Genomic DNA, 14,707 nt, shown 5'->3' with positions numbered 1-14,707 from the left:
TTGTGTGGTCCAGACATTACTCACACACAGTCTTCAGCTTAAACACAGAGAAAATTAACAGGATTGTCAGCGGTGGCGTCTGGATTGGATCACACACACGCAAACACACACGCACGCACGCACAGATCGCCAAAGGTCACCCAACATTGAAATCGATTTTTTTTCCAAAACAACTTATCACTTGTGTGTGCGTGCGTTCTTGTACTACTACTACTACTACTACTACTACTACTTATGGTAACTAACAGAATTACTACTTCTACTTCTGACATTAATATTACTACTACAAATATCACTATAAGTAGTTTTATATGTACAGTATAAGATGCATTTAAAAAATGGATACATTTATTCATGATCATCATATGACGTGACGTGACGTGACGCAATCACACACATGTTGCACTGATTCTGTTACAGTGATTCCAGGTAATCTTGAACAAGAATGTTGTGATTCTCGGTAATTCTCAACAGGAACGTTCCGGCGATTCTGGGGAATCTTGAACAGGAATGTTGCTGTGATTCTGGAGAATTCCAAACAGGAACCTTAATGTGAATCAGGGCAAATTGAACAGGAATGTTGTAGTGAAATTCTCAACAGGAACTCTGGAACTCAGGATTCTGGGGAATCTTCAACAGGAAAGTTACAGAGATTCCGCGTAATCTTGAGCAGGAATGTTGCTGTGACTCTGGGGCAAGTCGACCAGGAATGTTGGAGTGTTTCTCGGTAATTCTAAACAAGAAGGTTACGGCGACTCTGAGGAAGCCTTAACAGGAATGTCGCAGTGATTCTGGGGAATCTTGAACAGGAATGTTGCTATGATTCTGGGGAATTCGAAGCAGGAACGTTATGGCAATTTGGGGTAATCTTGAACAGGAATGTTACGGCGATTCGGGGTAATCCTGAACACGGATGTTGCTGTGATTCTTCGGAATTCCAAACAGGAACGTTACGGCAATTCCATTAAAAAAAAAGAGAAACAAAAGTCAATTCTGGCTAATCTTGAACGGGAACGTTACGGCAATTCTGTGTAATCGTGAACAGGATTGTTGCTGTGATTCTGGGGCAACTTGACCATAAATGTTGTCGTGATTTTTCCAGAATTCTAAACAGGAACGTTTACAGCGATTCCGGAGAATCTTGCTGTCATTCTGGGGAATTCCAAACAGGAATGTCACAGTGATTCTGGAGCATCACGCACAGGAACATGAAAGTGATTCAGGGGAGAGTTGAGCGGGAATGTTGCAGGGGCAACATGATTGCGGGGCATCTTTCTGGCCGGGGGTCCAGCTGGTGCGGTGGGTGAAATCCACTAACAGGATGAGGGCAGCGAGCTGCGCTGGTAAAGCGGGATTATGTCTGAGCAGCAGATAAACAGATTATTCCCAAAACAGAGTAAAGGTTTTTAACGTGGCGGGCGGGCGGGCGGGCGGGCGTCCGTCCAACAATTCCTTTGGGCGGAGCGACCAGCACTTTCCCTCCCACAATTGCTCAGGAGGCTCGGGACGCCGGCCGGCCTGCGTGTGACGTCCGCCAGAGGAGCAGAGCACCTCGCCACCCGCCCGTCGCTCTTCTCGTTTTCGCCACGATGCTGTGGGCCTTGCGACTGCTGCCGCTGCTCGTCCTCGCTTGGCAGGTCCAAGGTGAGCCTGACTCTTTTGTGTCGGTCAAGAACGATGACAAAGACTCGGGTGACTTTTTGAACCGCAGAAGCGCATTAGGATTGCGTAAGTAATCCTTCATCCCACTCACACGAGCTGCCTAAACGCTGACGGGACTCTTATGCGCAGTATGCCATGTTGCGCTTGAAAAGGACTTGAACGAGAGCTGCTGAGAGATCCTCACGATGGATTCCTTCTCGGAGGCGAGGGGGGTCACGTGGGCAGGGGTCCTGAAGGACTGTTTGGGCTTTTGCTCGGTCTTGCATAAAGGGGACACAACACCGTGACGTGGCACGCGTCGGCAACACGAAGTGGCAAGAAAAGGTCTTTCGGAACCTTTTGGAATGTCGTGCTTCTCTGCATACATTGCTCATAAAACGTGATCTGACGGTCATCGAAATGAAGCCTATTGACAAATCCAGTAGAATGTGTCGAAAGAGAGCAAGCGCCCACAACCTATCGCGCTTGTGCTCAAAATATGTCAACCCTTTCGATTTCCAACCGGTTGACCCCCCTCGATGCTTCCTGTCGCTGTGGATCAGACCCGCACAATCATCGAGGACTGACGGTGACCTTTGGCCCGTTCTTCCTGGCACAACTGCTTTAGTTCTGTCCTACTCTCTGGACGTCTCGTGTAGGCCCCTCTCCAACTCAATCCGTAGCATCTCTATTGTGTTGAGGTCTGGGCTCTGACTTGGCCACTCCAAAAGGTGTGTGCCTTTCTTTAGGCTAGATGTAGAACCGCCATTTTTTTCCCCCCAAATTGTTCAATCTTAGTTTCATCAGTCCACAAAACATTTTGCCAAAACCGCTGTGATGTGTCAGTGTACTCTTTTGCAAGCATCCATCCATCCATCCATCCATCCATCCATACATCCATTTTCTCCCACTGATCCGGGATCGGGTCGCAGGGGCAGCAGTTTGACTTTCCTCTCCCCAGCCACTTCGTCCAGCTCTTCCGGGGGGATCCCGAGGTGTTCCCGGACCAGCCGGGAGACGGATGTTTCTCCAGCGTGTCCCGGGTTGTCCCCGGGGCCTAACCCTAACCAACTCGTCGGGGAGGCGTCCGGGAGGAATCCTCATCAGACGTCCTAACCGCCTCATCTGGCTCCTCTCGATGCGTAATTGCAGCAGCTCGAGTCTGAGCCGCTCCCGTATGACCGAGCTTCGCAAACAGGCGTGCGGAAATGTTTCCTTCGTAATGTCGCGCTGTGCACATCCTGCTTGTTCAGTGTTTTGCGCATTGTCGACTCATGAACAACAGTTCCAAAAATGCCTTCAGATCTTTGGCTGTCATTCGGGGTTTTCTTAAACCCACTGAAGAGTCTTCATTGTGGGCTTGCTGTCATTTTGACTGAGCGGCCACTTGTTGGTAGGGTAGCCACAGTCCCAAAGTGTCTCCATTTCTAAATGCTTTGGAAGAACTTTATAACTCTTGTACTGTAAATCAACAATCTTTTTGCCAGGCATGCCTCACATAAGCCTGTTCTTCTTGTCCAGAGCAAATTTCAAACGTTTTTTGAGCATTCAAAGTAGCCGCGGTGGACACCTCTCCGCTCGTTATCTTATCGAGACTACAGCTGTGCTCCAATTAGCTTTTTGGATGCGGCTAACTCAAGGCTTTGCGTACGTTTTCCACAAGCACTATGAGGTTGGGTTTTTTTAGGTTGTTCTCCATCCATCCATCCATCCATCTATTTTCGGGAAACCGCTTCTCCTCACGCGGGTCACGGGCGTGCCGGAGCCTATGCCAGCCATCTTCGGGCGAGAGGCGGGGTACACCCTGAACCGGTCGCCAGCCAATCGCAGGGCACATAGAAACAAACAAGCATTGGCACTCACATTCACACCTACGGGCAATTTCGCGTCTTCAACCAAGCTACCACGCGTGTTTTGGGGATGTGGGAGGAAACAGGAGTGCCCGGAGAAAAGCCACGCATGCAAACTCCACACAGGCGGGGGCGGGATTTGAACCCCGGGCCTCAGAATTGTGAGGCAGCTGTGCTCCCCAGTCGTCCACCGTGCCGCCCCATTAAGAAAAAATGCTGTTCTTATTTTTGTCACCTTCTCCTGAATGTGTGGGCCAATAAATACCCTTGACTTTGATTTGATGACAAATGTGTTCAGAAACCAATGAAATTCCCAAAGCTTTTTTCTTCCCACTGTAAGAAAGTGGAACGGGATGACCCCACGAGCGAGGAGTTGCTGTGGAGCCTCGTTAGAATAATAAACCCAATCACGGAGCTCAAGAAATGATGGATTTCATCCAGAAGCAAGCATTTTCAGCCTCTGCGTTGTTCTCCAACGCAGGCAGGAGTGCCCCGCGAGACTCGGGTCTGAAGGAGGAGGCGGTATCGCCGTCCGTCTCCCTGGCATCATTCCTGAAGACATCGCCGCCGTCGGGGCTCGGCAAGCGCCGATCCAAGAGGTCGGTTTTCCTGCACTCCGGGGTGAGGGTCTGCCCTCAGGAGAGCGTCAGCGAGGTTCTGGCCAGCCATCGGTCGTACTACCAGCTCCGAGGTGCGCTTGTCCACGCCTTTGCCGATCTTCATTTGTCAAGCCTGATTCCCCCCCCCCCTTTCTTTTCCGTGCCAGTGTGCCAGGAGGCCGTGTGGGAGGCCTACAGGATCTTCTTAGACAGGATTCCCGGGACCAGCGAGTACCAGCGCTGGGTTCACGCATGTCAGCGGGAGGCGCTTTGCATCGCCGACATCGCCAGAAACTTCAGCAACTCTGAGGAGCACTTGCACCTGATCCACGTGGTGAAAACCACCAACAGCCGCAGCAAATCTCACACGCATATTTCAAGTCCCTGTAAAGTGAAATGAAATGGCACCCCACAGAAGAGTCTTGTTAATGACACGGCCAAATTTGAATGATGAAAGTATGAAAAGTGTACAAATGAGCTTTCAAAACGCTGAAAATCAAGCTCTTCCCTCTGCTCTCAAAAGCTGGGGGCGTGTCCACTGAATGGGCTGAAACCACGCCGCTCAAATGTCAATCGAATACCACATATCTTTCTTACGCCGAGACATCCCTACAAAATCTGGAGGGTGTCCAGCGGAGGTATCGACAGGCAATCAAAAATGCACACGCGCTTCCAGGCTTTCAGCGTCAACGAGACGCAGCCTATATTTCTCATTCCACATGTACCCGCGGCAAGAAAACTCTGTGTCACGGTGGACAGCGCGCTGATCGTTGCCGACAGCCTCTCAAAACATCCACATGCGCTCATTATTCAGCCCCTTCCTCTTCTTTGTGCCCATGTGTCTGTTTCATGACATTTTGGTGCTAAATAAAGTTGAGTTGAGTGCAATTCAATAAATCGTACGCTACGATGTATTCCGAACCTCAACACCCGACACAGGGGAACACGCAGTTGAGAGGTATTATTACATCGCTTTGTGTCCTTTTTTTGCGATGGCCCCCACTTCAGTTGCTTTTGGCGTGCCAAAGTCGTTCCCGGTTGCACCGGATAAGCGCTGATGCAAAGTTTTGATGTCGTGGGGGAGAAGGGTTCATGCCCAAGCCCCGTTTTACCCATGGTCGAAAAAGCGGTGAAAAACACTCAATGCCATATTGCCATACGACTGTGTACTACTTACAGTAGTTCTAAATCTTTGTACGTTTTCAGCAATGATCTAAATATGTATCTTCAGAAACAAATATCTGAATTCACTTTTCAGACTCCTTACAAGTGTTGGTTTGCCGGCACAAGATTCAAAGAAAGCTTGCGTCATGAAAATGTCATCTAAGCGTAAGCGGTGGTCAGCAGTAAGAATTAGTTGGCATGGAAATGAAAAGTTGAATGGGAATCCGAATCCTCTTTATTTGCCAAGTTGTCTCCGGAAGTCGGAGCCGCTCGAGTACGGCAACGGACGGCCGTTTGACAGAAAATACTTCGGAGAAAACACAGTACGGAGAGTCACTGAGCAATAAAAGGTTACCGGCAACGTGGTAATGCCGATACATTCTTCTTCTTCTTCTTCTTCTTATTATTATTATTATTTTTTTTTTTTGGACAATTGTGCAATTTAGAGCAGTTAGAAATGACTAATAGAGCAATAGTCTGGACCTGTGACCATTGTGCAAATGGCGCAGAGACTTCAAGAAATGTAAGCAGTTTAAAGTGACTAGCAGTGTGACCATCTGGAACAATGTCAATTGTGCAAATGGTGCGCACACTTCTCAAGCACGCGAGCGGCCAGTGTGATTGTGGAAATCCTTATTTATGGACTTGTGCGTGACAACAGGGGCAAAGTTGACATTTTCGTAAGACTCACACATTCATTGTGGTGTTTGTTGTGTTTGTGCGCAGAGGATGAAGCGCCTCAGAAACGAGCGGCCGCCATCACGGTAGGCGGCCGCCTCAGCCTTCAACTGACCCTGATTGACCTTTTCAAACACATTATTTGTTTTTTTACGTCACAACCACAAATGCATCTGGTATTCTTCCGCAGAGCTTTGCTGACTCCGAGTCCTGTCACGCACGACACGCGAGGTGGGAATGCGCATTGGAACGTCATAGCAAAAACAAAACTTAACTTCTTCTACTACTTACTTACACTACCAACAACTGTGGTGCTTCTGACCGTTCTTTCATGTTCTGTGGGTTCCAGAAGTTCTGTCGACCACCGCTCTCCTCCACCAGGCCACTTCCTCTCCTGGTTCTGCCCCTGATCAACAGTGGACCGCCATGGAGGACGTAGAGGAGGTAGGAGCAGTGCCATTTAGAATTTGGCGTTTCTGCATTTGTGCAGCAGCTACAACTTAAACATAATCAATAAAAAGTACACTGACCTCCAAAGACCAGAACCAGGCTAAAGGTGTTTTCTCCCCCAACCTGACCACCCCCTTGCCCACACCGTGGCAAAGGACTCTGACATTCCTAACGTCGTCCCTGAGAGTCCGGCAGAGCAGAGGGTGGCGTTCAGCATCGATTTAGTGGATCCGGGCTACAGAGAACTGCTGGACGACCCGGACTCTCCCCAGTACATCGACCTGGCTCACCACCTGCAGGACCAGGTGGGTCGTGCCGTTGCGGAGAAGTTCAAAAGACGCTGTAGAGAACTAGTGAAGTTCTACATCGCTTCCTGAATATATGTTTATGATGAAGAAGACTCAAACATCAGCTTCTTTACACCGTCAAGCCTTCTTCAACATTTTGCCTTCTAGGCACAATCTCGCCCTCACACGCCATACGTGTATCTGCGGCGTTTCCTGGCAGTCGTGTTGTCCTTTATGTTGTGCTCATTGTGGTGCTCGGAGTTGATGGAGTCGCATCAGGTCCATTCCCAGCAGGAAGTTATCAGATTACGTTCCAAAGACGATTATGTCACACCAGATTCCAGCTGGCCAAAGATAGACGGCAGTGATTCATGCTCTGCCACAAATTGGCGCCCCACCACACGATTAGCGAAGGCGCTGAGGGCATTGAAGGCGCGAGGCATGGCCGTATTTGAACAAAGTGTTTCTTCCACAGATGCAGCACGTTTTCGACAAGCTTCCGGGATTCAAAAGCATCCGTGTACTGCGAATCAGGTAGCCCCGCCCACTGAAATGTCAACAGCAGTTGAAAATATGTCTCACTCTTTGTTCCCAATTGCAAGCGAGACGCAGGATGCTGACAGGTACTTTGTTTTCTGGTTGTGGTTCTGGTGATTTGTCAGATTGTTGCTGAAGTAGTTCCTCTGCTTCCCCTTCAGTGTTGGCGGAATCACAGTCCACTACTCCCTGGTCTTTGAAATAACGTCCCCGGAAACCCGCTCTGAGGCAGCGGACGCCACTCCTACGGCGTCGGCCGACTCCAAACTGAGGGAGATGGTGAGAAAAGCGCTGCAGGACGATGCGTCCCTTCCAGTCGATCTGGAATCCTTGTACTTTGACCCAGGTACAGGGGAGGTAGTATGTGTAAAATGTGGAACATGTTCCATGGGTAACTGTGATTGCTTGTTTGGTTGCAGGGGATGTCCTTCCTGCGCCAACGTTGTCCTCCTTACGGGAACCTGGCGTGGAGGTAATCGGACATGTGAAGGAAGGCCAAGTGGGAAAAGATGGCATCTGATGATTGTGATCATGTCGCTCCTTAGGCCAGTGAAGCCAACTCCAACAACGAATTTGAAGTGTTCTTGGATGACCCAGAGGTGGATAAAATTCGCCCACAGGTCCCCCTATCTCCCTCGGAGAAGGAGAATGCGCTAGTCACGCTGCTGGATCTCTCTGACGAGGAGGACCTGAGGTTTGAGCCAGATGCACTGGAGCCATCCAGTGAAGAAGAGGAGTTGATCATTTCTCATAAAATTGAGACCTTCCATCACGCTGAAACTGGAGAACTTGTCCGGGACTACACACCGAGCCCTCCTACAATGGCTGACCTGGACTTAATGTCTGAGGACAACCAGACCCCCACCACGCACATTTCACTGACCTCATCTGCGGCTGATAGACCTTTGGGCTCAAGCCTTGTCGCCACCACGCTGTCAGCTGCCAGAGGCCAGATGTCCACTGAGCCGACAGAGGTTTTCGCAAAAGCCAATTCCCTAACAGACTTGGGTGTTCATGCCCCCATAGAGGACAGTTTGGAATTAGGGCCCGAGTCAGCAACACCATTGAGAGAGTTAGCAGTGAAGCCTGCCCAAGAAGTCCTTGAGGTTTTGGACCGGACATCCGTAACAACTGAGGTTTATGAGCTGCAGGGAGAGAATGTTTACGTGCCAGAAGAGGAGACGATGGGAGGAAAACAAGAATTGTTCCCCGAACTGGTAGACTTACCCTTGGATCTTCCTGGAACAGAGGACAAGGCACTTGAAGTTGTAAAGCCACAAGGATGGGCACTAGAAGGAAAGTCAGATGATGACGTGGTTGAGCAAAAGGGAAAGGCAGAAGAAGCACATGATATGGAAGAAGAACGATTTCCTGAGACAGAAGTACATGTGCAAAATGTTAGCCATCAAAACATCATACCTGATGTTTCACAGGAAACAACACCTACTCTTCTTGAAGAACCAATAACTGTTGTTTCAGAGGAACATTTATCTGATGTTCTCGAAGAAGCACAAAATGTTGTAGAGGAAATGTTACCCGGTGTTACAGGAGAGCTCTTGCCTGATGTTGTTGCGGAAACACTAGATGTTCCAGAGGAAACGTTACATGGTGTTCCGACAGAACTCTTGCCTAAAACAATAGATGTTTTCGAGAAACCGGCTCCTACAGGTTCCACAACAATTAAGGAGAAAATGGTTGATGTTCCAAAACCAGAAGCGGTTGCTGTGGTTACGACTCCAAGGGATTCATTCGTAGATTCAGAGGAGGCACTTGGTGCAACTAAGGCAGCATCTCAACCAGAACCAGTTCTAATTATAGAGGAGAATGAAACAGGAGATAAGGAAGTTGCAGAATCACAAACACCAGCAAGCGTTCCAGAACATAGTGGAGGAGCACTAGTGGGTTTTGAACTCCATCCAGTAGGCGTTGAGGAAGAGACAGGCTATGTTCCTGAGTCAGAAACAGAGGAAGAAATGGACTATTCCATGAAAGTACTAGAAGCAGGAGAGCTGGAGATGATGCCAGAAACAAAGGGGGATGAACAAGTTAACAGCGCAGAACCAAAAGAGGAAACAATTGATACTCCTGAACCAAATGAAGAGGAAACGATTGACATTTTAGAAGCGGTCCTGGAGCATGACACCACTGAATCACAAGCTGAATCCATTCCGGTCTTTGCCCCATTTGATAAGGAAGGAGATCTTCTCGTCGTGGACAATACAGGTGAGCTCCTTAAGCCTGTGGCACCAAGCCACAGGCCTCTGGAGAATGCTCATTTGCCCGAAATTCCGGTAACAGGTGAGGAGGACGCAGGTGAACTCAAATATCCCATCATTGACAACTTGCTCTCTGAGGTGGGATCGAATGGTGTGCACCATCAGGTGGGACTGGACATCAACGCTGCAGAATCAGCCAAGACCTCTATTGAGCCAGCAGGTGAGTAAAACAACCTGGAACCTGAACATTGATGTTCTTATCCCAGCTACACTAAGCATTTGTCGCCATCATTTAAAAGACATGACTCCTTCAGACAGAGGTGCTGCATCACAGGAGGACTTGCTGGAGGAGGCCAAAAAGGATTTCACACTAAAAAGTGATGCCAGTGTGAGAGCGATACCTGAGAAAGCAGCAACAACAGCTTCAGACTCCTCAGCGGCACCGGCAACAACTTCTGCTGCTGGATTCTCTTCTCATGGCCAAACTGTGGACTTTGGACTCTTCGAGGTGGCGGAACCACGTGACCAAAGTGCACCGTCCATCATCATCATTGAGGAGGACATGAAAGAAGCTGAAAACCAGATGAGTAGACCCGTCGCTGCGGAGGACGTTGTCGGCGAGGCTGTCAGGGACCTGGCAGAGGAACTAGATCAAGCAGACCTGGTGACCACGGACCCACCAGACGAAGGGAGCGGCTTTTTTGTGGCGCACACGTCAGACGGCGCCACGGCCCCACCCACTGTGCGATACCTGACCACACCCACAATGACAACAGCCACTCACGGCCGGGAGCTGGTGGTCTTTTTCAGCCTGCGCGTCACCAACATGGACTTCTCGGAGGACCTCTTTAACAAGACCTCACCTGAGTACAGGACCCTGGAGAACACCTTCCTTGATGTGGTGAGTTGCAATGACCGCGGCTAACAGAGCTAGCTGCCTCCTCGTTAGTTGATTTGAGTCTATTTGGCTAAAATTACGGAACTGGACCTGCAGGTTCATGTGGTGAACGGGTGTTGTTTGAAAATGGGACCTTTCTGATCAGCCAAAACTGCTCCAAAGTCTACCCATAAAGACGCTAGACGCAGGTGTCGGAACTGAGATCTACTTGTTGGGTACTGATTAATGGGACGGACGACCAGTTTGATACACACGACAGAAACAACACGTTTGCTCAAATGACCTTTGGTAATGTGATGATTGTGTGCTATGAATAATTAATGATCATCATTTATGGGACGATACTGATCATGTGAAAGATTTCTCACAGAAAAAAAATCAGAAACTGCTAAACATCAATATGCAACACTTTATTTCGGTAAATCTCTTCCAGTGTTAACATTTTCAAATGATCCCTTCGACAACATTCCCAGAAAATCACAACGGTGAGCTATTTTGAGAACAGGCTCGCAGGCTATTCCCGTGGTCCTCGGGGGCTACCTGGTGACCGCGGGCACCACGTCGGTGACCCCTGCGCAAGAGCTCGTTTCTCCACATTGAAGAACATAACTTCGTAGACTGAAGACCTTTGATAATTCATCAATATTTTTCTTGTTTTTTGTTATCTTTGCGTGGCCCCACGCCCCCCTCTGACGACCCACCCCCACCCTCAACCCCCCCAAAAGCTGTTGCCGTACTTACAGGCCAACCTGACGGGATTCCGCAACTTGGAGATCCTGAACTTCCGCAAAGGCAGCGTGGTGGTGAACAGCAGGATGAAGTTGGCCAAGTCGGTGCCATACAACATCACGGAGGCGGTCCAGTGCGTCCTGCGGGATTTCTGCTCCACCGCTGCCGCGCTCCTGCACATCGACATCGATAGCCGCTCGCTGGATGTCGAGCCAGGTGACCTTCCAACAGGCCCGCTCTCTTCTGCTTACGCACGACGGCCACGCGGCGGCGTTGCGATTAGCGTCCGGAAAACAATCCGACCACATAAGACGTTTTATTTGCGAGCGCCTTTCGTGGCCCTCAAGGACTCTGCACATCAATAAGGCAACGTTGCAAACAGAATGATACGCAAGAACTCAATAAAAACACACGGCGGTGCAATTAGATTGAGTAGGCGATCTTGAGCTGGCGGGTTTTGAATTTGGATTTGAAAGTGGCGAAAGAGTTCCGAGCTGAAATCCTCGCCAGGGTCGGGAGGGGGGGGGGGGACGGGGTCGCCAGCTCGTCTTTTTTGGCCTTCAATGAAGCTAACACGCGAACATGTTTTGGGGACTTTGGTTGGGAGGAAAAACCCAGGGACTAAGTCTTTCGCCAAGGTTTGAGGCAGATGTGCTGCGATTCAGGAAACCGTCGGCCTGAAATGTTCCTTATGTCAGTTCATTTATGTTAATGAACGCAGACAGGTAGTAGCTACTCAGTGATTTGAAATCTTCATCAAGAGGACTAAGTGTTAACCCCGTGATCATGTGACCGGCCCCCTCAGCTGACCGGGCCGACCCCTGCAAGTTCCTGGGCTGCGGAGTCGGTTCTCGCTGCGTCCCGGAGTTGCCGAGATCGTGGCGGTCCGGGGAGGCGCGGTGCCAGTGCGAGCCGGGCTTCCTGTCTGCGGACGGCCTTCCGTGTCGAAGTGTCTGCGAGCTCCGACCCGGACGATGCGGAGACGGCGCAGTGTGTCACGTGGAACCTGGACGCGGCGCCGTGTGCAGGTGACTAAGGGGCCGCAAGAGAACGTGCATGCTAGTTTCTGTTAGCACACCTATGGTGCCTCCCATTACATGTAAGCATTAAGCTAGCAGACTTTCAGGATTCTGGTTATGGTAACCATGGAGTTATTATGATTAGAAACCATGGTTTGGTGGAACATTTTGCCGTTTAAATATAATAATATTTGTATTGTCCGTCGATATTGCTGATTTTCACCTGTCAAGGATAATTCTGGATTTTATTCCCCACAATGAACACAAGCTCACTGTTCAATGACCGCCCGCCCCGAAAATTCCAAACACATAATTCCGCATAATGACTTCTTCTTCTTCTTCTTCTTCTTTTCCGTTGGGCTCGTCCCTCCAGGGGGCGCCGCAGCGCGTCCTCCTTTCCCACGTCAGCCTATCTCCTGCCTCCTCCTCCGCCCTCACGGCATTTGCTCTTCCTCTCGCTCCATCCTCATCATCCTTCTGCCAATTACTTGGATGAACGCTCCTATTCGTTTGGCCAAGTTTGAAGCCGGATGACCTTCCTGACGCAACCTCTGCATTTATCCGTGCTCGGGACTGGCTCGTGCCCGCCATACGGCTGCATTAACACGAAAATGATCCAAGGCCAATTTTTTAAAAAACACTATTTTGCTTACGCACGCTATTCAACTGTGTGATAACTTGACTTACAAGTTTTGAAACTCAATTTACGAGTATTTCAAGTTGCGCGACGCGAAGCCGACATCTAGCGGCGGCGTATCTGAAGCAGATGTTGTGGCGTTCTCCGGTTTCGGGTCATTAGGGGTTACGTGGGGTCTGTCAAGCTCACTCGTACCCCAAATTTTAGATGGCAACATCAAGAAAACCATGAAAAATAGATCGAGCGATCCATCAATCCAAACATTTTCCGTTTTGTCATGTTGTCGCGCAGGTCCAAAGGCAGCGAGCGCCTCCTGGCGGCTTAAATCGCCCGACGTCCTGGTAGTCCCGATCCCGCGACAGCAGGTGAACATTCAATTTTGCCCGAATTCCGGTTTTCTCGTCTTGAGGATTCAAGATGGAACTTTTTGTCTCCTGCAGCTTCAGCTTCTTTCAATCAACGTTTATCTTCTCATGAGAACCTCCAACGCCGAAAATAGCACGAAAAGAAAAGCGCTGGTGTTGACCGGACGGCGGCGCCGCTGCCCCGCCTTGGTCATCTCAGAGCGCCCTCTAGGTGGCAAAGGGGGAAGTTGCGCTTTCATAGATCTTCCGCTGCTTGTTCACATTCCTCGTTCGATGTTTCCATTTCACCAAAGAAAATGTGTCAAAACATCTTTTTGTCTTCTTGTCTTGCTGCTTAACTGGTTTGCTTTGGCCACGTGTTGACATGGTCGAGTTCCGAGCATGTCAACGCATTGTGAGGAGCGGCAGCGGCAGCGGCAGCAGCACTCGTTTGGGAAGCTCCGAGGAGCACGTCAGAGTCCAAACAAGTAGCCGCGGTGGACCGCACCTCGCCGCTCGTTATCTCATCGAGACTCCAGCTGTGCTCCAATTAGCTTTTTGGATGCGGCTAACTCAAGGCTTTGCGTACGATTTGAGGTCAAGCACTATGAGGTTGGTTTTTTTTTTGGGTTGCATCCCTCCATCCATTTTCAGTACCGCTTCTCCTCACGCGGGTCACGGGCGTGCCGGAGCCTATGCCAGCCATCTTCGGGCGAGAGGAGGGGTGTACCCTGAACCGGTCGCCGGCCAATCGCAGGGCACATAGAAACAAACAAGCATTGGCACTCACATTCACGCCTGCGGGCAATTTCGAGTCTTCAACCAACCGACCCCGCGTGTTTTTGGGATGTGGGAGGAAACCGGAGTGCCCGGAGAAAAGCCACGCAGGCACGGGGGGAGAACATGCAAACTCCGACCAGGCGGGGCCGGGATTTGAACCCCGGTCATCAGAACTGCGAGGCAGTCGACCCAATTAAGACAGGAAAGACAAATGTGTCAAAACAGCTTTTTGTCTTCTTGTCTTGCTGCTTAACTGCTGACACGGCAAAGTTCCCACACTCATCCCAAGACCCATTCCGAAGGTTTCCGAGCACGCGGCGCGAGGAGCAGCCGCACTCGTTCGGGACGTCGAGTCGTCGCTAAACGCCATCGTCAGACTCATTGTGAGGCACGTTTGCGAGAAGTTGCTCATTCATGGCAAAGACATTTGTGGGGCGATCTAATTTAGCAATGTTTTGATGCTGCCGCGGTTTTCTCTGGGCAAAAGTCCACTATTGTCAAAAAGTTACTGATTTCCAATTGGAGGCGTTGATCGTAATGGCAATCCTAATAGACAGAGCAAATTGGCGTGTAACGCTCAAGACAAACCGCTTCCTAAAAATGGCGCGAGTTGCACAATTCACGTGCGGCAAATCTCATTGAAGCCTTTACAATCTCGTCTCGATGCAATCGCACTAACAGTAAAGACACACAAACGTTCCGACTCCCAAATTCAAGCATATTCATCCGTATCTCAGAAAGAACAGCATTTATTTTGCTGTCTGCTATTGTGTGAATGCAAAACGGTAGCCTCGTCCCGGTCATTCAGCTCGCACATCCCTCTGGTGTAACGGCCGTTCAAGAGTAACAACGTAGGCCCGTTTGTAAAAGGAGCAACA

General features: G+C 49.8%; 1 protein-coding gene across 5 annotated transcripts; it reads left to right on the top strand.

Annotated features, from left to right (window-relative positions):
• The first annotated feature begins 1,466 nt into the window (after positions 1–1,466).
• On the top strand, positions 1,467–13,379 carry LOC133468406 (interphotoreceptor matrix proteoglycan 1-like). 5 transcript variants are annotated; one of them, XM_061754275.1, is made up of 18 exons: positions 1,468–1,644; positions 3,973–4,182; positions 4,258–4,424; positions 5,981–6,018; positions 6,123–6,163; positions 6,282–6,376; positions 6,538–6,687; positions 7,145–7,203; positions 7,272–7,292; positions 7,368–7,552; positions 7,626–7,678; positions 7,752–9,429; positions 9,505–9,642; positions 9,722–10,323; positions 11,046–11,265; positions 11,855–12,077; positions 12,997–13,070; positions 13,146–13,379. In XM_061754275.1, exons 1-17 carry the CDS (start codon positions 1,590–1,592, stop codon positions 13,028–13,030), a joined length of 3,969 nt encoding a protein of 1,322 aa, XP_061610259.1. In that variant the 5' UTR covers positions 1,468–1,589; the 3' UTR covers positions 13,031–13,070; positions 13,146–13,379. The 5 variants fall into 5 exon arrangements, with proteins under 5 accessions (XP_061610258.1, XP_061610256.1, XP_061610259.1 ...); XM_061754273.1 differs by having other exon boundaries at positions 7,752–9,642; positions 9,737–10,323; XM_061754271.1 differs by having other exon boundaries at positions 7,752–9,642.
• The last annotated feature ends 1,328 nt before the right edge of the window (positions 13,380–14,707 follow it).

The sequence above is a fragment of the Phyllopteryx taeniolatus genome, chromosome 18 (assembly GCF_024500385.1).
Source record: "Phyllopteryx taeniolatus isolate TA_2022b chromosome 18, UOR_Ptae_1.2, whole genome shotgun sequence".
In the NCBI taxonomy this organism is placed as follows: domain Eukaryota; kingdom Metazoa; phylum Chordata; class Actinopteri; order Syngnathiformes; family Syngnathidae; genus Phyllopteryx; species Phyllopteryx taeniolatus.
Note: the sequence above shows the minus strand (reverse complement) of the source record. Positions and strands in the feature narration are given on the sequence as shown.